Here is a 22,876-nt window from a genome sequence, read left to right on the forward strand (position 1 = left end):
ATAGGGTAAATGAAAGCAGGCTTATTCCATTGAGGTTGGGTGGGACTACAACTAGAGATCATGGATTAAGGGTGAAAGGTGAGATGTTCAAAGGAAACTTCTTCATTCAGAGGGTTGTGAGAGTGTGGAATGAGCTGTCAGCACAAGTGGTCCATGCAAGCTTGATTTCAACTTTTAAGAGAAGGTTGGATAGGTACATGAATAGTAGGGATATGAAGGGCTATAGTCCCCGTGCAGGTTGTTGGGAATAGGCAGTATAAATGGTTTTGGCATGGACTAGATGGGCTGAAGGGCCTGTTTCTGTGCTGTACTTCTCTGTGACTATGAATAATTTCCAGCAGTCTACCCAATACCTACCCATCATAATTGTATTTACCTAAATCTTGCTCCGTCTTAACCCCCTCTGCTTCCTACAACTTGGATAAAAGGGTCAGGTTCTTGGGTCTTCTTGACTGAGTGTGTGGAGGTGAAAAACACTCAATACTAAAAATGCAAGAAAACGCTTGAAATATTTATTAGGGCACGGAGATGAAGTGTTAATGCTTCAGGTTGATGACCTTGCATCCAAACTTTTCCTCAGTAGAAATAAGCTGACGCACTAGTTCCAATTTCACTTCATGACTGACCTGCTCTATCCCAGCAACATCCTGGTGAATCTCCTCTCCAGTGCCATCACATTCTTTCTATAGCATGTTGACCGGAACTGCATACAGATGAAATCTTATTCTCATGCTTCTTCAGAAAATGTTCAGTGCAAAAATGACAGCTGGTGAAGAAGAAATTGTCCATTGTGTTCTACCACCTGCTGCTTCAATAATTTTCAAAGCTTAAAATTACATTTATTTCTTTGTCTTATCATCCATGCTGATGAGATGTATGAATAATTGGTCATGAAGATTCATTTTGAGTAAAATCCATCATGACCAAGCTTCTTTAAAATTTCTCCCCACTCTTTTTTACAGGAATACTTCCAAAACCCTAAGATAACAATATACTTTCACAGGTAGCAAAAATAGCATCGAACAGACTTCCACATATATTTGTTGCCACATTATCAGTCAAGATTTGGCATTATGTAGAATATAGTGACAAGCAGAATATACATGTAATGACATTAGCCCAGGGTACTAAAAATGGATCATAGCAATGAGAATTAAGAAACAACATCCTGGGAAAAGAGCTGGACATTTACTTGGAGGGATTTATAGAACTTACATTCTGAAGGCATTACTGACCATGGTGGAGTCATTAAATGTGGCAACTAAGAAGAGGCCAGAATTGAGGAATTGGCAACACACAAATACATATCCGAATTATCCCAGCACATTCCAAGGAGGAGTCTAGTCCCATTACAGCTTGGATGAAAGGGTCAGCTACTTTGATCTTCTTGAGATTTGCCTGGGGGGGGCGTTGGTGGTGAAGAGACAATCAACATTAAAGTGGTAAGGGACTGCTAACAATAATTATCAGAGCATGGAGAATAAGTGTTAGTGCTCCAGGCCAATGATCTTTCACCAAACTCTTCTTCATTTAGTTTTAGAGTCATACAGCTTGGAATCTGGTCCCTTGGCCCAACGAGTCCATGCCAACCATTAAAGCTAGTCCCACTGCCTGCTATAGACCCATATTCCTCTAAGCCCTTCCTAGTCATGTAATTTTTTAATATTGTAACATATGTACATACCTCAACCACTCCCTCTGAGTGACAGGTTATTCTATCTCTTGACCACTCTCTGGGTGGAATGCTTGCCCCTCAAATTCCTATGAAATATTTCCCCTCTCACCTCTAGTCCTTGATTCTCTAACCCTGGGGAAAAAGACTGCGCACATTCACCCTATGTGTGCCAACCATAATTTTATACGCTTCTTTAAGATCACCTCTCATTCTCTACTGAGAAAAGTCCCAATCTGCTTCAACCTCTCTCCATAACTCAGTCACTCGAGTCCCAACATCCTCGTAAATCTCCTCTGCACTCTCTCCAGCTTAGCAGTATTCCAAATTTGTGACAAAGAAAGCTGAACCTTTAGCACTGCCTTCATTGATGCTGCCTGACCTGCTTGGTGTTTCCAACATCTTCATTGTTTTGCACTAGGGACTTCTGAAATTTGGTAACATTATATACAGTGAAGGGGAACTGCAGCACAAGACCCATTTGAAACAGCATCATGTTTTGCATTGAAGTCACACAGTCCAAATGTATTATTTTTACAGTTTGCCAATAAAACTGTTTTACACACATAGTGTGGATTGTAAATTGGTTGTATAGACAGTAAGTTGGTTGGTTCACAGGAGCATTCAGTGATTGGCTATTTCAAACTCTAGTTGAATATATTGATGCAGCATTTTAAATCATGTGGATCACATGTTCATATCCTGAATCTTACATAAACTTAAATGTTTTTTGCCTCAGTGGGAAATTTGATGCCTAAAAATGCTTTTATGATATGAAGTGGAAGATTTCTTTGCACTAATTAGGAAAGAACCTACATTTCACTCCATTGCAGATCATCTACACTCAACGTTCCTGGAACTCCACGTTACCCAGACCCAACAAGTGATTTGGAACAGTTAGATGACAAAAATGTCACTCAGAAAACCTACAATCCCTAACAGAATAATTTAGCTTTAACAACATCCTAAATAATGCACACCCCATAAAATCTCATTTAATTTGCTCATGATCATTTTTAGTTGACCTAAGGTACTTGTAAGAGGAGCTAAATGGAAAAATTAAACACTTGAATAAGATAGAGCAATATCCTTTATCCAAAGCTTTACTTATGAAATTAATGTTTTAATTGGGCTATTTTCTGCACATGAAATTAAAACTTTATGGTAAGTTTAATTATTTTTTGTTTGTTCATGCACAAGGACTGACTACTAATGAATTATGTCTTTTATATCTATTCCATTTGTGGCTAATTGATTTTACGATTGGTGGAGAATTTGGGTTATTCATCATGTCTTAAGCAGCACCTGATCCCAATTCCCTTGCCATTAACATTGCAGTTTGACAAGAATATAATGTGTTGCCGCTTGCATTCTAGAATGGTCAAAGGTGATAGATCATTGGCCTTTGGCTCAACAGTTATGAATGAACTCTTATTATTGATATTGTATTTCCCTCCCCCACTCCTTTCTCCCAACAGCCCCCTGAGTGTAGAGAAAGGGGTCGAATTGATGGAAGGTCTGGCGCACCTCTTGAAGCTGCAGATGAACGTCTTCAGTGATGTGAAGTATGTATATTTTTTTCCTTACATTGTTGAAGAGGGTTTATGTACAAATAATGATGCTTTAGGATGTTGGAAAGATACAAGGTATATAGTGGCAGTAATTAAGATAGTAAATCATCAGTCAACCTGAGAAAATGCTCATTCAATCTGCAAGACTTCTTCCAACCAATGGATTGGAAAACAGGGATATATAATATTTCCTTTTGGTTTCTGTCTTTGCCAATTAGAAATCTGGTTGAGGTTCTTTTGAAATTATTCACAGAGACTGTGTTCGCTTTGTCATGGGCTATCTTGTTTTTTTTTTTGTTTAATAATTCTCTGAGAACACGAACTTACTGCCTCATGCACCTTAATCTTCTGCATGTTTCCCAGCTTCTTGGGAACATTAATAATCTCACACCACCTTGCAGTTCATCCCAAAGTGGCATCAATATCCTAACAGACCAAATCCTATCGAATGGTTCATATCTAACTTCACTATATACAATAGGTTTATATAGATCTGTATAGATACCAGTTTTGCTAATGGCTCCCACACATTTAGAAAAATGTGCACCTAATCTACCAGGTATCTGTCCCAGCAGTAGTCCTGCGGCAGCGGGAATGACATCCATTTGCTTGCTTCTCTCACAATCTCCCCCACCTCAACCCACTCCCTGCCTTAATACCATCAGGTTCTATCATCACTTGTTGCCTCCTGTGACTTCCAATGGGAAAGGGAAACAGGTGGTTTTTAAAGCAAGTTGTGCCATTGCTGAATTTTCAAAGTTCTGCTTATCAGTTGTACTTCAGTCAGCTCATTCATAGGTAATCCCAAACTTTGCTTTCTACATACATCACACTCTTTGTTATGTTTAGATTTCTGCTAAGGTTAAACCAGTCAGCAAAGCATTTCCATTACTGAGTCTCTGCTGGATTAAAATGAAATTTACCTGTTCCACATTCATTGCTTTCAACAGTCAATCTCTCCAAGTTCCTGAACATTGTTACCAGGAACAGCACAGAGTTACAACTCTCCTTGTATCACCCTAACACTTCTAATGATTGCACAGTTGTCAGAAAATGTGATTTTGTGAGTGCTTCAGTTTGAAATGTTATTACAGTCAGGTGTTTTTGTATCTTTGTGTGGTAGAACTTCTAAACACATAAATGTTTAAAGGTTTGTTTTTAATGTCAGTGAAAAAGAATTGATCAGATGCATGGAAAAGAGGCTTCTTTAAAACTTTAACTGTAGTGCTTTAGTAAATGACCAAAGTCCAGGATGTGGATAAGCACCAGGGTAAAACGATTGAGTGAGATGTGACCTGGTAGCACAGTGGCTAGTGCAACTTTTTACAGCTCTAGCTGCAAGATCAGAGTTAATTGCAACAACTGTCTGTAAGGAGTTTGTATATTCTCCCCATGACCATGTATGTGGGTTTCCTCCAGGTGCTCTTTGATTTCCTCCCACATCCCAAAGATGTACGGTTAGGGTTAATGAGTTGTGGGCATGCTGTGTTGTTGCTAGGTGACACTTGTGGGCTGCCCAGCAAAGTCCTTGCTGATTGGCTCAAACAGACGATGTGTGTTTTGATGTGGATGTGGCAAATGAAGCTTCTTTAAAATTGTAGTATTCAGTTGTACTGATGTCATCCGCAGGTTGATAGTAATATTGAGGAGTGTGTTTTATTTGGATTTAACTATTGATTAGTTATGAGCTGGTTTTAGTGTGTTACAGTGAAAGGTGGATGACATATTGTAACTGGCCTGAAACATTCTTGATTAAATGTTTTGTAAACACCTTTTCTAATCAGTCTCTAGTTATTGGTGCCTGATATAGTCATGGGTACCAAGGAGAATAAGAAATGTTGGCGTGTGGTGTTTAGCAAGATTTCTTTGAATTATTGACAGAACTGCAAATTAGCAGAACTAAATCAGAAGGTTAATTTATTTGTGTGTGGAAGATCTAAATCACTACCAGCTTCTACAGGTGGAATGAGTACTTTGCTTCATTTTTCACTACGGAAGAGGATCTTGGTGATTTATAAAAAAGATGACTTACAGTGGACTGAAATGCTTGAGCATGTAGATATTAAGAAAGGGGATGTGCTGGAGCTTTTGGAAAGCATCAAGTTGGATAAGTCACCAGGACCGGACGAGATGTACCCCAGGCTACTGTGGGAGGCGAGGGAGGAGTTTGCTGAGCCTCTGGCGATAATCTTTGCATCATCAATGGGGACGGGAGAGGTTCTGGAGGATAGGAAGGTTGCGGGTGTTGTTCCATTATTCAAGAAAGGGAGTAGAGATAGCCCAGGAAATTATAGACCAATGAGTCTTACTTCAGTGGTTGGTAAGTTGTTGGAGAAGATCCTGAGAGGCAGGATTTATGAACATTTGGAGAGGCATAATATGATTAGGAATAGGCAGCATGGCTTTGTCAAGGGCAGGTTGTGCCTTACGAGCCTGATCGAACTTTTTTGAGGAGGTGACTAAACTCATTGATGAAGGTAATGTAGTGTATATGGATTTCAGCAAGGCATTTGACAAGGTACCCCATGCAAGGCTTATTGAAAAAGTAAGGAGGCATGGGATCCAAGGGAACATTGCTTTGTGGATCCACAACTGGCTTGCCCACAGAAAGCAAAGAGTGGTTGTAGATGGGTCATATTCTGCATGGAGGTCAGTCACCAGTGGTGTGCCTCGGGGATCTGTTCTGGGACCCCTTCTCTTTGTGATTTTTATAAATGACCTAGATGAGGCAGTGGAGGGATGGGTTAGTAAATTTGCTGATGGAGGTGTTCTGGATAATGTGGAGGGCTGTTAGAGGTTACAGCGTTACATAGGATGCAAAACTGGGCTGAGAAGTGGCAGATGGAGTTCAACCCAGATAAATGTGAGATGGTTCATTTTGGTAGGTCAAATATGATGGCAGAATATAGTATTAATGGTAAGACTCTTGGCAGTGTGGAAGATCAAAGGGATCTTGGGGGTCCAAGTCCATAAGATACTCAAAGCTGCTATGCAGGTTAACTCTGTGGTTAAGAAAGCATATGGTGCATTGGCCTTCATCAATCGTGGGATTGAGTTTAGGAGTTGAGAGGTAATATTGCAGCTATATAGGACCCTGCTCAGACCCCACATGGAGTACTGTGCTCAGTTCTGGTCACCTCACTATAGGAAGGATGTGGAAACCATAGAAAGGCTGCAGAGGAGATTTACAGGGATTTTGCCTAGATTAGAGAGCATGCCTTGTGAGAATAGGTTGAGTGAACTTGGCCTTTTTTCCTTGGAGTGACAGAGGATGAGAGGTGACCTGATAGAGGTGTATAAGATGATGAGAGGCATTGATTGTGTGGATAGGCAGAGGCTTTTTCCCAGGGCTGAAATGGCTAACACGAGAGGGCACAGTTTTAAGGTGCTTGGAAGTAGGTACAGAGGAGATGTCAGGGGTAAGTTTTTTACACAGAGTGGTGAGTTCATCGAATGGGCTGCCAGCGACAGTGATGGAGGCAGATACGATGGGGTCTTTTAAGAGACTCCTGGACAGGTACATGGAGCTCAGAAAAATAGAGGGCTATGGGTAACCCTAGGTAATTTCCTAGGTAAGGACATGTTCGACACAGCTTTGTGGGCCAAAGGACCTGTATTGTGCTGTAGGTTTTCTATGTTTTCTATGAATTCCATCGCACATCTCTCAACCTGAATGCTTTACAGCAAGTGCCATACTTTTGAGTAATAGTTGCTATTGTATTGTAGGAAATGTATTTCAGCCTTGGAATTAGTGAATCAGATTTAATATCACCGGCATATGCCATGAAATTTGTTAAGTTTACAGCAGCAGTACAGTGAAATACATGATAAATAAATAAGAGAGAAAAAAACTGAGTATGTATATGTCCATTAAATAGTTCAGTTAAAATAGGTAGTGCAAAATAACAGAAATAAAAAAGTAGTGAGGTAATGTTCATGGGTTCAATGTCCATTTAGAAATCAGATGACAGAGGGGAAGAAGCTGTTCCTGAATCACTGAGTGTGTGCCTTCAGGCCTCTGTGCCTCCTTCCCGATGGAAGTCCCACAAATAGAAAAAATACAACTGACTGGAGAATCCTTTCTGATAATATTGGTTCAGGAGTAAGTAGTAATTTGATATAGGAAATCATTCCCTTTCTCTACAAATCACTTGCGTTCACCTGAAAGAGCGGGGCAACCCAGATTGAAAGACAGCTCCTTCCTGAGTGTAGTACTTGTTAGATTCTGATGTTTTTGATACAAAGTTCTTTCTGAAGTCAAGAAAGAGGCATAAAACTTGTTGCTTCATGATTGTTTTATGATGCGCTAATACAACAAAGAGATTGGAAACATAGAAAAGCAGGGGTCTAGCAGGGAAAGGAAAGTAGTAACAGTGGTAGGCCGAAGTGTTAAGCCCTTCTTATACCATAGATAAGAGACGTTCCATTGAAATCTGTAGATAAGAGTTAACCAATCAGATAGCGCCTATTCAAATAATGCAATACCAGAGAAGCTTCCAAAATAATACAAATGAAGTGTAACCACCAGAGGACACACTGAGCAATTGCATATACATTCTGTGACCACTAGGAAACATACTGAACAGTTACATATATATAGGTAGTTATATTGAAAACAAGCAGGCATAAATTGTTAAACTGTACAGAAACTGACAAATACACTGTCTAATCGAGCATGATAGAGTTACAGTTTGTGGGTTTCTGTAGTGGAGCTTGGACTCACAACATGTGATTTGCTGGCAAACTACACAGACCAAAGGTAATGTTTGGGAAATTAAAGTCAGGTTGGCCTACAATTTTTTCCCCCATATTTCTGACCAGGGCTTTAGCAGCAAAGCAATTTTTAGCTCTTCCTCAATGAAAGGATGGCTGGATACACGAAGGCTACTATGAGAAGTGATATGGACTCATCTAAGGAAGAGATTGCTTCACCTTTGGAATGAACACAGAAGCAGATGGAACATATGCTGCCTGGAAGCCGGTGACTCGTGGCGTTCCACAGGGATCTATCTGGGTCATTTGCTCTTTGCCATATATATTAGTTAATTTGCAGAGGCATGAAGGTTGGAGATATTGAAGATAGTGTAGAAGGTTGCTGTAAGTTACAATGGGATATACTGTAAACAGGATGCTGAGCTGGGCAAAGAAGTGGCAGATGGAGTTCAACCTGGAAAAGTGTTAGTTAATACACTTTGGATGATTGAACGTGAAGGTAAAGTACTAGGTTAATGGCAGGATTCATGTGTTTACCTAAAAATCTTAACCTCCACCAGACTGCCTGATTCCACTACTACCCCTGGAAGCCTATTCCAGCACCTACCACTCTTGAGTTATATATTAAAAAAAAATTGGCCTCATGTCACCCTTAAACTTCCCCTCTCTAACCTTAAAAGCATCTCTTCTTGCTGTTTGACCTGAGGCAAAGATTCTGACCATCTAACTTGTTCTACCTTTCTCATCGTTTTAAAACCTCCATTTTAGGGAGAACAATCTAAATTTGTCTAACTATTCATTATCACTCATACTATCTAATCCAGGCAGTTTCCTGGTGAACCCCTCTGCGCCCTCACCACAGTCTCCGTATCCTTCCCATAATGGGGGTGACCAAAACTGCACACAATACTCCCAGTGCGGTCTAAACAAATTTTTATTTAGCCACTTAACTTACTGACCTGCATGTTCTTGGAAGGAAACAGTGCCTGGGAAGAAAGCCTCACAATTACAAGGAGAGTATACAAACTCTAGATAGGACCTGAAGTTGGGACTGAACCCAGGTTACTAGCATTATGAAGAGGCAAAGTTTACTACGCAACATTAATTTCTCATTAATAACTTCAATCTGATTGATAGAGCAGGTTTAGTAAAATTGGGTCCAATTTAAATCCCACTTGGACCTCGATTCTATTGGACACCCCCAGACCATGGATCTCACCAACTCCAACCCTGGCTCTGACGCCCCTGGACACTCTGGATTGGCGATACAATTCTAGCCAACCCTGGTTCCAATGCCTCTGAGCAGACCCAGACCCCGGATTCCACCGCTGCCAATGCCAGATGCCTTCAGAAAATGTCTGGCCTCCAGCTCCAGCTCGAGACGACCTCGACTGGCAGCACATCCAGGCTGAGGCGCTTCTCACTGCCACTGGGCCTCCAGCCTCCCCTTCCCCTACCACCACTCTCAACCCTGCATCCCTCAGGCTCCACAATCATCCTTTGAGTCCTCGGATCCTCCACCTTCCTCCTACCCCACCTTCGCTGAACACCTCAACTCTCCTCTCTCTTATGGCACTACCAGCTCTCTTCCTCCCTCTAATCGCTGCCGTGTCTTCACCATTCCCACCAACCTTCCCCTCTCCGAGGTAGAATGTTCTGTCCTCAGCTAGTGCCTTATATTTGTTCCCCTTTGCCTGCACCTCAGTCAGTTTCGTACCCGTCACTGGTCAAACTCTTCTTCTGTCGTCTCCTCGCTGAGCCCACTTTTTTAGCAAGAATTCCACACCCCTCGCTGATGTCCCCTTCTCCCATTTCCAACCCCCCTCCTCTTCTTGGACACCCTGCTCTGGTTCCCTGCCTGCTCTGGATCATTTCATCTTGAATTGCCAATGGGACGTTAGCTGTCTCGACTTCAGCCCTCCTCTCTCCTCCTCGAACTTTAACCCCTCTGAACGCACTGCCCTCCACTCTCTCTGCACCAATCCCAACCTCACCATCAAACCCGCAGACAAAAGTGGTGCTGTTATAGTGTGGCACTCTGACCTCCGCTTTGCTGAGGCCAGGCGGCACCTTTCAGACACCCCCTCATACCTACTGTTGAAGAAGAACCCCCTCTGGAACTGTAGAAAACTGTCTCCAATGCTATCACTGGCCCTATCAACTCCAGAGAACTCCCATCCACTGTCACAAAACTCATAGTTCCGTTACTCCAGACTGCTCGCTTCTACCTCCTACGCAATGTTCACAAACCTGACTGTCTGGGTAGGCCCATTGTCTCTGCCTGCTCCTGCCCCACTGAAGGTGTGTCCTCATACCTCAATTTCATCCCGTACCCCTTGTTTCAATCCCTTACCACCTATGTCTGTGACACTTCTCATGCTGGCGATCTCCGCAGTAACTTTCAATTCCCTGGCCCTGAACCCTCATATTCACTATGGATGTCCGGACCCTATACACTTCTACCTCGCATCAAGAAGGCCTTAAAGCTCTCCATTTCTTTCTCAATAAAAGAACCAACCAGTTCCTGCCCACCTCCACCCTCCTCTGCCTGGCAGATCTGGTCTTCACCCTCAACAATTTTTCACTTGGCCCCTCCCACTTTCTCCAGACTCAAAGAGTAAAGCATGGGTAGCCGCATGGGCCCCAGCTTCGTTGGCTATGTAGAATATTCCATGTTCCAAGCCTTCCCTGGTAATGCTCCCAAATGCTCCCTCCACTATATTGAAGAATGCATTGGTGCTGCTTCCTGCACCCATGCCGAGCTTGTTATTTCATCAACTTTGCCTCCAATTTCCACCCTGTCGTTAATTTCACTTGGTCCATTTCTGGCACCCCCCCTCCCCTTTCTTGATCTCTCTCTCTCTCCATCTCTGGAGACAAACTGTCGGCCAACATGTTTTACAGACCTACCGATTCTCACCCCGTTTCATGTAAAAATACTATTGCCTTTTCTTGGTTCCTTCGTTTGCACCACATCTGTTCCTAGGATGCGACTTTCCTTTCCAGGACATCAGAGATGTCCTTCTTCAAAGAACATGGTTTCTCTTCCTCCACCATTGATGCTGCCTGCACCTGCGTCTCCTCCATTTCCTGCATTACCCCATCTTCCCATTGCATTAGCAATGATAGAGTTCCTTTAGTCCTTAACTACCACCCCATGAGACTCCACATCCAGCACATCGTATTCCGCAACTTGCGCCATCTCCAAACGGATCCTACCACCAAACATATCTTTAACTCCCCCCTGCCCTCTCTATGTTTTCTACAAGGATCGTTGGCTTTGTCATTCCCTTGTTCATTCGTCCCTCTACACTAATCTCCCTAACCTTGCAAGAAGCCAAAGTGCTTCTACACCTGCCCATTCACCTCCTCACTCACCTCCTTTCAGGGACCCAAACAGTCCTTCCAGATGAGGCAACACTTCACCTGCGGATATGCTGGAGTGGCCTGTTGTGTCCGGTGCTCCTGATGTGGCCTCCTCTACATTGATGAGACTCATCGTAAATTCAGGGACCGCCTCATTGAACACCTCCGCTCCATCTGCCAAAAGTGGAACTACCCAGTGGCCAAACATTTTAATTCTGATTTCCATTCCTGTTCTGACCCATTGGTCCATGGCCTCCTCTTGTGCCAAGGTGAAGTCACCCTGCAGGGTGGGAGAGTAGCACCTTGTATTCTCTCTGAGTAGCCTGCAATCTAATGGCATGAATAACAATTTCTCCTTCTGCTAAAAAAAAGTTCCATCCCCCTCCCCCTCCCCTCTTCTTCTATTTCCCACTCTGGCCGCTTGCCTATCACCTCCCCCTGAATCACCCCTCCCTTTCTCCTATGGCCCACTCACCTCTGCTATCATATTCCTTCCTCTGCAGCCCTTTATATTTCCTACCCACCTGGCCTCACCTATCACCTTCTATTATCTTCCTTCCCTTCCTTATTCTGGTATATTCCCCCTTTCTATCCAGTCTTGGCCCGAAATGTTGACTGTTTATTCATTTCCATAGATACTGTCTGACCTTTTGAGTTCCTCCAGCGTTTTGTGTGTGTTGCTTTGCATTTCCAACTTTTGAAAACTTTCTCATGTTTTTAATTTAATTTAGCATAATACTGAACTTGGAAAGGTTCTTCCCAGCATTTTATCTTTCTGATAATGTGTGTGCACTGCCTGAGTGTACATTGATTTAAACCTGAAAAGTGGCATTCAGCAGAATATAAGATAAAAGCCCTTGGAGGCTACTCCAGCATTTATGACTGATCTAATCTTTGGCTTCCACTCTGTTTTCCTGACCGGTTCCCATAAATCTTGTATAAAATTTGAAAATAGCAGTAGTAACTAACTGGTTAGGCAACAGCTGTGGAATGAAATACAGAATTGATGTTATGACTTTTCATTAAAGCTTATAGCCCTTGAATCCCCTATTACACGAAAATCTTTTTCTTAGTCTTGAATACACTTAAAGTCTTGGCATCCACTGCTGCCTGGAACAAAGAATCTCAGACAGTTATCCATCAGAGGGAAGGTATTATTCCTCTTCTCAATCTTAAATGGTTGACCTTTTATTCTGCGACTGCCTCCTACAGTAATAGACTCTCTTACCTGGGGGGAATAGCCTTACATCTTCCTCTTTGATAAGCCCCCTTAGAATCTTAAATAAATCTTTATATAACTGACTACCTCAGCATGCAAGGCCAAATGAGGTTTAAATAGTTGTTTGAAGAGGCAACTAAAGGGGTTAATGAGAATAGTGAATTTGATCCAACTTCAGGGATTTTAGCAAGGGCTCTTCCCCCAAAGTGTCACATGGCCAGATACTCAAAAAGGTGGAAGGTTCTGTGATCCAAGGGGGAATGATCCAATACTGGCAGGAAGCTAAGATTAATGGAGTTTTCTTTATTGACATTCGGGAAACGGAGGGTTCTATACTTGGACTTCCACTTCGAGTGATGGTTCAGACAGGTGTAGAGGACATGAGGAAGAAGTTTGAATCCTGATAAGTATGAGGTAATGCATTTTGGAACATGCAACAAATAGGAGGGTATTGTGTAGTGTGAAGGAACAGAAGGATCTTTGAATGTGTGTCCACAGATCCTTAAAGAAGGGCAGCTCAATGGAGTTAAGAGCCTGTAAGATGATTTCCTTTATTAGCTGAATTATGTAATATGGGAGCGGTGATGGCAGTGTGGAGCTGGATTTCTGAACACTACAGGGGGCAGAGTGGTGACATTGTGGGGGTGAGTATGCACACAGAACATTGGTTAGACCACAGCTGGTGCAGCTCTGAACAACCTGTAAAACTGTAATTGCACTGGAGAAGGTGAGCCGAGAATTTGGAAAGATGTTGCCAGGACTGGAGAATTCTAGCCATGTGGAAGTACCAGAAGGACTGCTGTTGTTTTCTTTGCTATGGAGTCTAAGGAGGGACTTCATGATATAATAAATTAAAGAAAAAATTGAGGCACCAAAATGGAGGAAATATGACATTTCCCTTGGCAGAGAAGTCAAGAAGCAAGGAGCACAGATTTAAACCAATCAGTAGAATGACAAAGAGGGAGAGGGGAATATTTTCAGTGCAGGGAGTGGTACAGGGCTAGACATTACAGACTGAAAGAGCAGTAGAGGCAGAAACCCTCAAAACATTTAAACAGTAAATGGTGGGGGGGCAAAAGATACAAAAGCTTGAACACATACCACCAGGGTCAAGGTCAGCTTCTTACCTGCTGTTATCAGACTCGTGAATCAACCTCTTGTCCTCTAAAAGTTGAACTCTAGATCCCCCAGTCTACCTTGTCATGGGCCTTGCAGCACATTTCCTCAGTAACACTATATCCTGCATTCGGTTTTCTTTTTCCTACCTCAGCGTGTGGTATGATCTGTCTACAGGGCAGACAAACAAAAGCTTTTGACCATATCTCGGTACATGAGACAATAATAAGCCAACTATATCCAGTTCCACTTCCGATGTATACTTGCAGAGCAAAGACCTACAGAGAAACTGCCCCGGGATTGTAGGTAGTTTGTTTGTTGACCAGAGTGGCTACAATGAGCTGAATAGTCTCCTTGAGCCTTGTACGTTTTCCTTGAATTCTGTGATTCTACGCAATTCTCCACCATCCATTTCCCAAACATCTGCTGAGGTCAGTAAGACATCATTTAAAGGTAACATGGTGCCAAATGACATTTTGCAGAGACTGAGCAGAGAAATGAACTGAGAAGCTGTGTAGTAAAACTGTCACTGCTAATAGACTTGTCCTAGCAAAGGACACTTAATTAAGTGCATTTCAACCAGAAGGACAAGTCCCTATTGATATTTCCTCCATTACTTCTCCTTGCAGATCAATCATGTGTTGCACAACATTGAGATTTTGCACTTGACCTTTCACTGTAACAGGTATGTTGTTCATTTCCAGCAGCAAGGTTTGTTTGATGGGACGTTAAATGGAAACTGACTGATCCAGGTTAAGCCTCATCGACCAGCAGAGGCTCAGTTGCAACCACTTTGCCTCTGAGTCAAAATTCTAAGTCCACGTCCCAGTCCAAAGACGTGATGAAAAACATTCCACTGCAATATGGAGGACATACTGTTTGAAGCACTGTTTAAGATGAGATATAAAATGAAGCTCTGTCTGCCCTCTCAGGAGGACATTTACAATGCCATGGGACCGTTAAAAGTTCAAAATAAACTTATTATCAAAGTCTATATATGTTGCCATACACAACCCTGAGATTCATTTTTTGCGAGCATACATAGTGAATCCTAGAAACACAATTGAATTGATGAAAGACTGCACCCAACAGGACAATCAAACAAGCAGTGTGCAAAAGACAACAAACTGCGCAAATACGAAAGAATGAATGAATGAATAAATAAATAAATAAACAAACAAACAAACAAGCAAGCAATAAATATTGAGAACATGAGATGAAGAGTCCCTGAAATTGGATCCCTAGGTTGTGGGGGCAGTTCACTGATGGAGCAAGTGAAGTTATCCCCTCTGGTCCAAGAGCCTGTTGTCTGAGGCGTAATAATTGCTCTTGAACCTTGTGGTTGGGTCCTGAGGCTCCTGTAGTTCCTGTTGGCAGCAGCGAGAAGAGAGCATGGCATCCTAATCCTTGGCTTCGTGATTATTTTTCTCATGGAAAAAGAAAATGATTTTTAATGTCACTGCCTGTTTATTGGACTTGCTTCTGCATGGCATTGATTGTCAGGGTTTGTATTTTACAACCGTGACAATGCTTTCAAACGTTCCAGTTAGCCGTGAGGTGCTTTAAGGAATCAAGAAATTGCAAAAGGCACCATATAACTATATTTTTATTTAGTATTGCTGTAATACTTACTTGCTGCCCATTGCACCGCTGGGATTTAGGGCAGCGGTGAAGTTCCTCTATCTCCATCTGTCCTCGGCCATCTTCTCTGTGGTGCCTCAGGTGTTGTTCAGGGTCCTCAGCCACAAACATATAAATGGATTCCTCATTGCTGTTTCTCTAACGAATTTTTTGACTAGTCAGGGTTGTTAGCTCTGAACTGAACCCCTGAACCTGGTGGATGGGTGGACCACTCACTGTTAGTCTGGCCTCTACCCTTTGACCTGTTTGGCAGGGGTGACCCTACCAAGAGCCAAAGCACTAGACCCTGACTCCAGCCAATGCAGCTCTCTGGGTCATTGAGGAACACAAACCTCCAAACCCTACGACAAGGGTGTGGTCCGCTTGGAGGATTGCTCGTAAAATTTCAATGTTAATATAATCATCTAGCCGCTAAAATGGTGGCAAGTTAGCTGAAGCAGTTCATACAATAATCTGCTGCCCTGGTTTTGATTCAAGGTCTCGGCAGGATCTGCATCGATTGTTTGATTGCATATTGGCTGTTGTCAGTGTTCGTGTGTAGTTTTTTTCATTTATTCTGTCATATTTCTTTGTTCTACTGTGAATGCCTGCAAGAAAATAAATCTCAGAGTAGTATATGGTGACGTATTTGTACTATGATAATAAATTTACTTTGAACTGTGAACTTGCGGCAACAACTAGCACAAAAGCTGCTTGATGCGTTGAGTTCTTCTGCTGGTTTAGTTTCCGCTCCAGGTTCTAGTGTCTGCAGTCTCGTATGTTTCCAAACAACTAGATCAGCATCAAATCAAAAGGTGTTACTTTAGAAATCTGTTGTCTCCTATAAGTGGCTGTCAGTTCTAAGCTGGACTGGCAGCTGAGAACTCAAATGTGCGTCTGAGCAGAATTGAGAGAATTAACAAGGGGCCACAGCGTTGCTAAGAATCAATCAGATTTTTCATCACTGACTTGCATGGTGTGAAATTTGTTGCTCTCTGGCAGCAATACACAGTGATCAGATGGTGGTAGAAACTGTCCTTTGGAAATTGTCTGAGCCACAGAATTATTGCAGTATAGGAGGTGATCATCTGGCCCACTTCAGTTGTTGTTACTTCAGAATAATCCATCAGTGCCATTCCCAGCTCCAATACATAGTATGTAAATCGCTTCACATTGGGTACCCCAGAGCTGTGGAGTACAACAATCCCACAACTGTATGGGACCAATGCCTTATAAAGCCTCAGCATTTCATCCTTGCTCTTGTATTCTTGCCCTCTTGAAATAAATGCAAAAAAAAAGGCACTTGCTGTGGACTGCCAAGTGTCTTTCACCTCTGATTTTTGAATTTTCTCCTCATTTAGAAAATCGCCTAATCCTTTATTCCTTCTATCAAAGTGCATGACCATACATTACCCTGCACTACATTCCATCTGCCACTTACTTGCCCCTTGCCCTAATCTGTCTAAATCCCTCTGCTTCCTGAACACTACCTGCCTCTTCACCTATCTTTGTATTGTCTGCAAACTGGGCAACAAAGCCAACAATTACAAAATCCAAGATCATTGACACATCATATGAAAAGAAGAGGTCCCAATATTAACCCCTACAGATCACTACTAGTCACTGGCAGGCAACTGGAAAAAGCCATATTTACTCCCACTCTTTGCTTCCTGCCAGTCAGCCAATCTACTATCCATGCTAATATCTTTTCTGAACACCATGGACTCCTATCTTATTAAGTAGCCTCATGTGTAGCCCCTTGCCAAAGGCCTTCTGAAAATCTACGTAAACAACATCCAACTGACTCTCCTTTGTCTATCCTGCCTGTTATTTCCTCAAAGAATTTGAAAAGATTTGTCAGTATGTAGGTGAGTGGTATCTTAATAGAACATAAAACATAGACCAGTACAGGCCTTTCACCCCGTGATGATGTGCTGTCCTTTTATCCAACTCTAAGCTCAATCTAATTATTCCCTCCCACATAGCCCTCCATTTTCTTTCATGCATGTGCTCAGCTCAGAATCATTTAAATGCCCCCCCCAATGTATCTGCCTGTAGCACCATCCCATCCCATCCATATCCACCAATCTCTATGTCTAAAACTCCCTATTTTTGTTCTTCAATCACCTCAAAAGTATGTCGTCTTGTATTAACCATTGTTGACCTGGGGAAAAGGCACTAGCTGTCCACTCTGTACCTTTTATCATCCTGTACACCTCCATCAGATTGCCTCTTCTTATCCTTCGCTCCTAATAGAAATGCCCAAACTCGCTCAACAGTTCTTCATAAAGCACGTTCTCTAATCCAGGCAGCATCTTGGTAAATCTCCCCTGCACCTAAAGCTTCCACATCTCACATCTTGGGAGAATAAAATAGGGTTTGTGTAAATGGATGTGTGATGGTCAGTGCTGACCCAATTATCTGAAAGACCTGTTTGTGTTACACAATTCTAACCCTTCAATGCCCTTTTCATTTTCCTGGTCAGTTCATCCTTTACATTCTGAGCCTGTAATCCGGCTCCCACCGTCAATGGTTTTAAATCCATTTTGACAGGTTAAATATATTTCCTGTTGCCAATCGGACCTGTGCCTCCTGGTCTGCTGAACAAATGGCACAGTGGCCCCAGGAACAGCCTCCTGGGCTCCCAGCTTCTGGAGTTTTGAATGGAAATAGCAACAACAGCTTGCGATTGAAGTGCAGTAAATGGACTGTATGTAGAAATCCAGCAGTGAAGAGAGGAAGGCAACTGAATAAAGGCCTTGCCTCTCATCAATTCCCTGCTACAGGAGACACGTCCTCTCTTTAGAACTTAATCAGCCTACGTTGTTTGGGCTCTATATAATAATAACCTCGAACCAATACCATTTTGTAATACGTGCACTTTTTGTATAATTCATGAATTCAAAAGAGGTCCCTAAATACGCTATTAATTTTTTATTAATAGTTATTAGTTTTTTAATGAATTTGTGGTTTGTTTACCAGAATATTTTTGAGGAAGAACATGTAATAGACACTCACTGTCCACTTTATTAGGTACAACTGCTCGCTAATGCAAATATCTAATCTTTAAATCATGTGACAGCAACTCAATGCCAAAAAAAAAGCATGCTGACATGTTCAAGGGGTTCAGCCCAAACATCCAAAATGGGGAAGAAATGTGACCTAAGTGACTGACCCTGGTATGATGCTGCCAGATGGGGTGGTTTGAGTACCTTAGAAACTGCTGATTTTCTGGGATTTTTCATACACAACAGTTGCTAGGGTTTACAATGGGGCAAAAACACAAAACGGCATCCAGTGAATGTCAGTTCTGTGGGCCAAAATGGCTTCTTAATGAGAGAGGCCAAAGGAGAGCGGACAGACTGGTTCAAGCTAACAGGAAGGTTACAATAATTCAAATGACCACATGTTACAACAGTGGTATGTAGAAAAGCATCTCAAAATGTACAACACGTCGAAACCTGAAGTGGATATGCTACAGCAGCAGAGAGCTTCCACTCCTGTACCTCATAAAGTGGCCACTGAGTGAATCTGCAACAATTGGCCCCTTTCTTTGAAATTGCTTATTGTTAGTTCCAGTAAATGTATTATTGCGTGTTTGCTTTTCACTTTTACATTTAACCTGACTTCTGGGAGAACAGCAGCATGAGCTGAATGGCGTCCAATCCGAGTCTTGCCTTATTATTGCCCTTTCACGCCCATCCATACTCGCAGTTACGCTGGCTGTACGTGCCTTTTGGTGTCCTGCGATTCTGTCCGACCTCCAGACCACGTGGCTGCAGCTGCCAGCCAAGCAGAGCAAAAAGGAGCTAGGCCTTGAGTCTAAATACAAGTCCATCGGCAGAGCAGGGATGTTGTTGTGGAGGTGAGTTTATGGGTGCAAATGTCTAGAAGAGCACAAGTTGGGACCGTCCAGGAGGACATATATAGCACTGCATGTGACTTCCAGCACATTCCTTGTATCTGCACAGAGGCAATGTATATTCCACATAGTAATGCTGAACTGCAAAGTGCACCTAGCCAGCAGCTCTGGAGATGGGCTTCCAGCCAATAGCATCATAGAACTGTTCAGAAATGCAGAAGGTTAGCAAGCCCCTTCCTCTTGCTCCATCTGCCCATCATCTCCCACCTCACCTAATTCCATCCATCACCTATCAGCAACCACCTCGTCCCTTCCTTTCATCTTTGTTTTGGCTATCTTCACCCTACATTGTCAGCCCTCATGCAGAATCTTGACCTGATTACATTAACCATCCCTTGGCCTCCAGAAATGGAGTGTGATCTGTTAATTTCTTCCAGCAGTTAGTTCTTTTGCTCCTGATTCCAGCATTGGGAATCTTTTGTTTCTAATAAGACTATGCGGTTCTTGAGAGTGTTATCTCCATAACATTGCCAATACTATCCCTCCTGCTGTTTCTCCACTTTCTCTTTCTACTGTTACTATTTCACTGTCCTTTGGGGCAATGTGCTTATCAGCCTACTCAATAGAGTCACATAATATAGTCATAGAACACTAAATAGGCATCCGTTAGTCTTGTGAGACCATGGATTTCTGCCTTGGAGGGTTTCCAAGGCGCAGGCCTGGGCAAGGTTGTGTGGAAGACCGGCAGTTGCCCATGCTGCAAGTCTCCCCTCTCCACGCCACCGATGTTGTCCAAGGGAAGGGCACTAGGGCTGATACAGCTTGGCACTGGTGTCATCGCAGAGCAATGTGTGATTAAGTGCCTTGCTCAAGGACACAACACGCTGCCTCAGCTGAGACTCAAACTAGCGACCTTCAGATCACTAGACTGATGCCTTAACCACTTGGCCACGCACCAACACACATAGAACACCTCAGCACCGAAATAGGCCCTTTGGCCCATCTAGTCTGTGTTGAAATATTATTCTGCCTAGTCTCATTGACCTGCACCCAGATTATAGCTTGCCATACACCTCCCATCCATGTACTTATCCAAATTTTTCTTCAACGTTGAAATGGAACTCACATCCACCACTTCCATAGGCAGCTCGTTCCACACTCTTAACACCCTCTGAGTGAAGAAGTTCCCCAATATGAAAATTATTTTTGTCTTGCCCTTGCTCCTTTAAGCTTTTACTTAACTCTGTAGTTACCAGTCCTGTAATCCCCGATGATTTGTTTTGTCCCAAACATATCCTGATTTTTGTATACTTAACTCTCTATTACACACTGTTTGCTTGTGTCTTGTTCTTGGTAATTTTCGGCTAGGTTGCATTGGAAACGTTTTTTTTCACTAAAGTCAGAAGTTGCTTCGCTTGGGCTCAAGTCCAGGTCTGAAGTGCATGATGCAGGTGGAGGCTTCAGTGCAAAACTGGGGGAGTATTGCATTGACTGTGATCTCCAGGAAATGTTAAAACTAACTCTGGTACCTAGCATGTGAGCAGTGCAAATTCCCTGGCATATTTTGAGGAACAAGGTACTAGCCAACATGGTCAATTGCACAAAAATAAGATTTGTCGACTATTCATGTCATCCAGTTTGCAGGAATTTGTAGTGTTGCAGATTAATGAACATGTTTTCCTACAGCATAGTTCATTCAAATAAATTTATTGACTGTTTATTAAGCCCTTTATAGGAGAAATGTTAACTCATTAGCTGCAGCTAGCCAGCACACTTGATGTCAGTCTATATTATATTTAATATCCTTTTTCTAATTGCTCTCAAAACCTTTGGTAAGTTACCTTCTTGAAATAATGTAATTACTCTGATGGAACTACCACCGTATAGTGGGGCAGGGAGTTTTAGATTTAGACCAGCAAAGAGGAAGGGGTAGTGATATATTTCTGAGTCAGGTTGGAGTGGAAGGTGGAGGGGAAGTGTGCAGTGGCTGTAGATGCAGTAAACTATTGTCCATGGGCTTGCTGCTGGTTGAGATTATGGGTTGGGCAGGTGCAGTCTGGTTTGCCTAGGAGGAGATGTCTGTCAGGAATTCAATCCATCCAGTTTCTTCTTGGTGTAGAAATGTTGACTGTTGGCAGCAATAGAAGGAAGTCAAAGCATATTCCAAGTAGTCATCCCTCAGCAGTAGAGGTAAAATTATAAAAACACAAGGAATAGGAAATTATGTAGCCCTTCAAGCCTGCTCTACTCCTCAGTATATTTGTGACTGATTTAATCTCAACCTCAGCTCTGTTTTCATGTACCTATTACCAAAGGATCTTCTAAAGACCAAAGTGCAAATATCAAAAGCCACAATGAGCCATTTGGTCACTAGTGGCCATTCATTCACATCATGTCCTTGTCTCTTACCTCAGCATGGCCTTTCTGCACTAACTCCATACCCCATCATTCTTTCAAAGCTCTCTTTTATAACTATGACCTATTAAGTCAAGAAATTCCTCCTCATTTCTATCTTAAGAGGGCAATCATTTCTTCACGAACCATACCTGGTTGTAGATATATTCCAATCCAAGAGAAATATCCTTTCAGCTTTTGTTGTTTTAGGTTCTCTCACAATCTCTTGAATTTTAATATTGAAGCCACATAGCCTAAAAACAGGCCCTTCAGCCCAACTTATTCATGTCAGCCAAGGTGCTCACCTAAACTAGTCCCAGTTGCCTACATTTGGCCCTTTTATTTGCATGCATCTATCCCTTGAAGGCTTTCATATCCAAATGCCTTTTAAACGAGATCACTTCTGATTTTCTAAACTCCAATGAGAATAAATCCCTTTGGCCCATCAATTTTTTTCCTGGTCATTAAGCACTCATTTACACGGATCTCATTTTATTCCCAACTCCCCTGTCAACTTCCCCCAGATCTTTATCAGTTACCTTCATACTAAGGGGAATTTTCAGTTGCCTATTAACCTACCAACCACCTTGATGTGTGAAGAACTGAAGCACCTGGAGGAAATGCATGCAGTCACAGTGTGTGTATAACCTTTGCTTAAGCAATGCAGGATTGAAGTTGATGTGATCTTGGGCCGTTGTCACTGTAAACTAACACAGGGAAACATGTTGGGCCTAATCTTTTGTTGGTGTCCTGTTTCTATTGATCAGTGTTCAGATGTGCAAATTTTGTCATTCACTGTGTAATCGTCAATCTCAAATCCCGCAACTATAAACATTATTGCTTTTCAGTAAATGTGCCTTTCAGCGCCTACCTTTCACTGAAGGAGCCATTGTTCACAGGGATGACCCAGCACCACGCTCTGTGGCATTGGGCCACTCCATCCCATTTCACTTCCCTTTCCCTAACATAAATTTGCATGTGAATGTGGACCTGTCATGTGTCAGCACATCATTCACTTAGATCTTGTCTGCATCTTAAAAGCCTATTTAAATTGCATCTTTCTCTCAGGAGGATTTTTGAAATGGTTGGGTAATAGATGATTCATGCCCAGCTTATGCTTAGAGTTCTTGCCTGTTCCATTTCTTTGTTGCTATGATCCGGATAGCTATTAGGATATTCACAAGTGCCCTCAACGTGAGGTATCATTTGCATTCTTTAGCCTTTTCAAATTGAAAAAGACTGATGGGAGTATTAACTGACTTATACTGTGATTTAGCATGTTGAGGTATCTCCATTCACCTTACAATAGATTCACAGCCTCTTCAGATGTATTCGAGGCATAG

At 42.4% G+C, this 22,876-nt stretch overlaps 1 protein-coding gene across 2 annotated transcripts in view; it reads left to right on the top strand.

Annotated features, from left to right (window-relative positions):
• Positions 1-22,876, top strand: part of ptprn2 (protein tyrosine phosphatase receptor type N2) — a 1,069,199-nt gene that overhangs the window by 418,158 nt on the left and 628,165 nt on the right. For both annotated transcript variants that reach the window (XM_063044415.1, XM_063044416.1), the window contains one exon: positions 3,151-3,237. In XM_063044415.1, coding sequence (XP_062900485.1) covers positions 3,151-3,237 — 87 coding nt within the window. The remainder of the gene's footprint in view (positions 1-3,150; positions 3,238-22,876) is intronic.

Source organism: Mobula hypostoma, chromosome 3 (genome assembly GCF_963921235.1).
Source record: "Mobula hypostoma chromosome 3, sMobHyp1.1, whole genome shotgun sequence".
Taxonomy (NCBI): Eukaryota; Metazoa; Chordata; class Chondrichthyes; order Myliobatiformes; family Myliobatidae; genus Mobula; species Mobula hypostoma.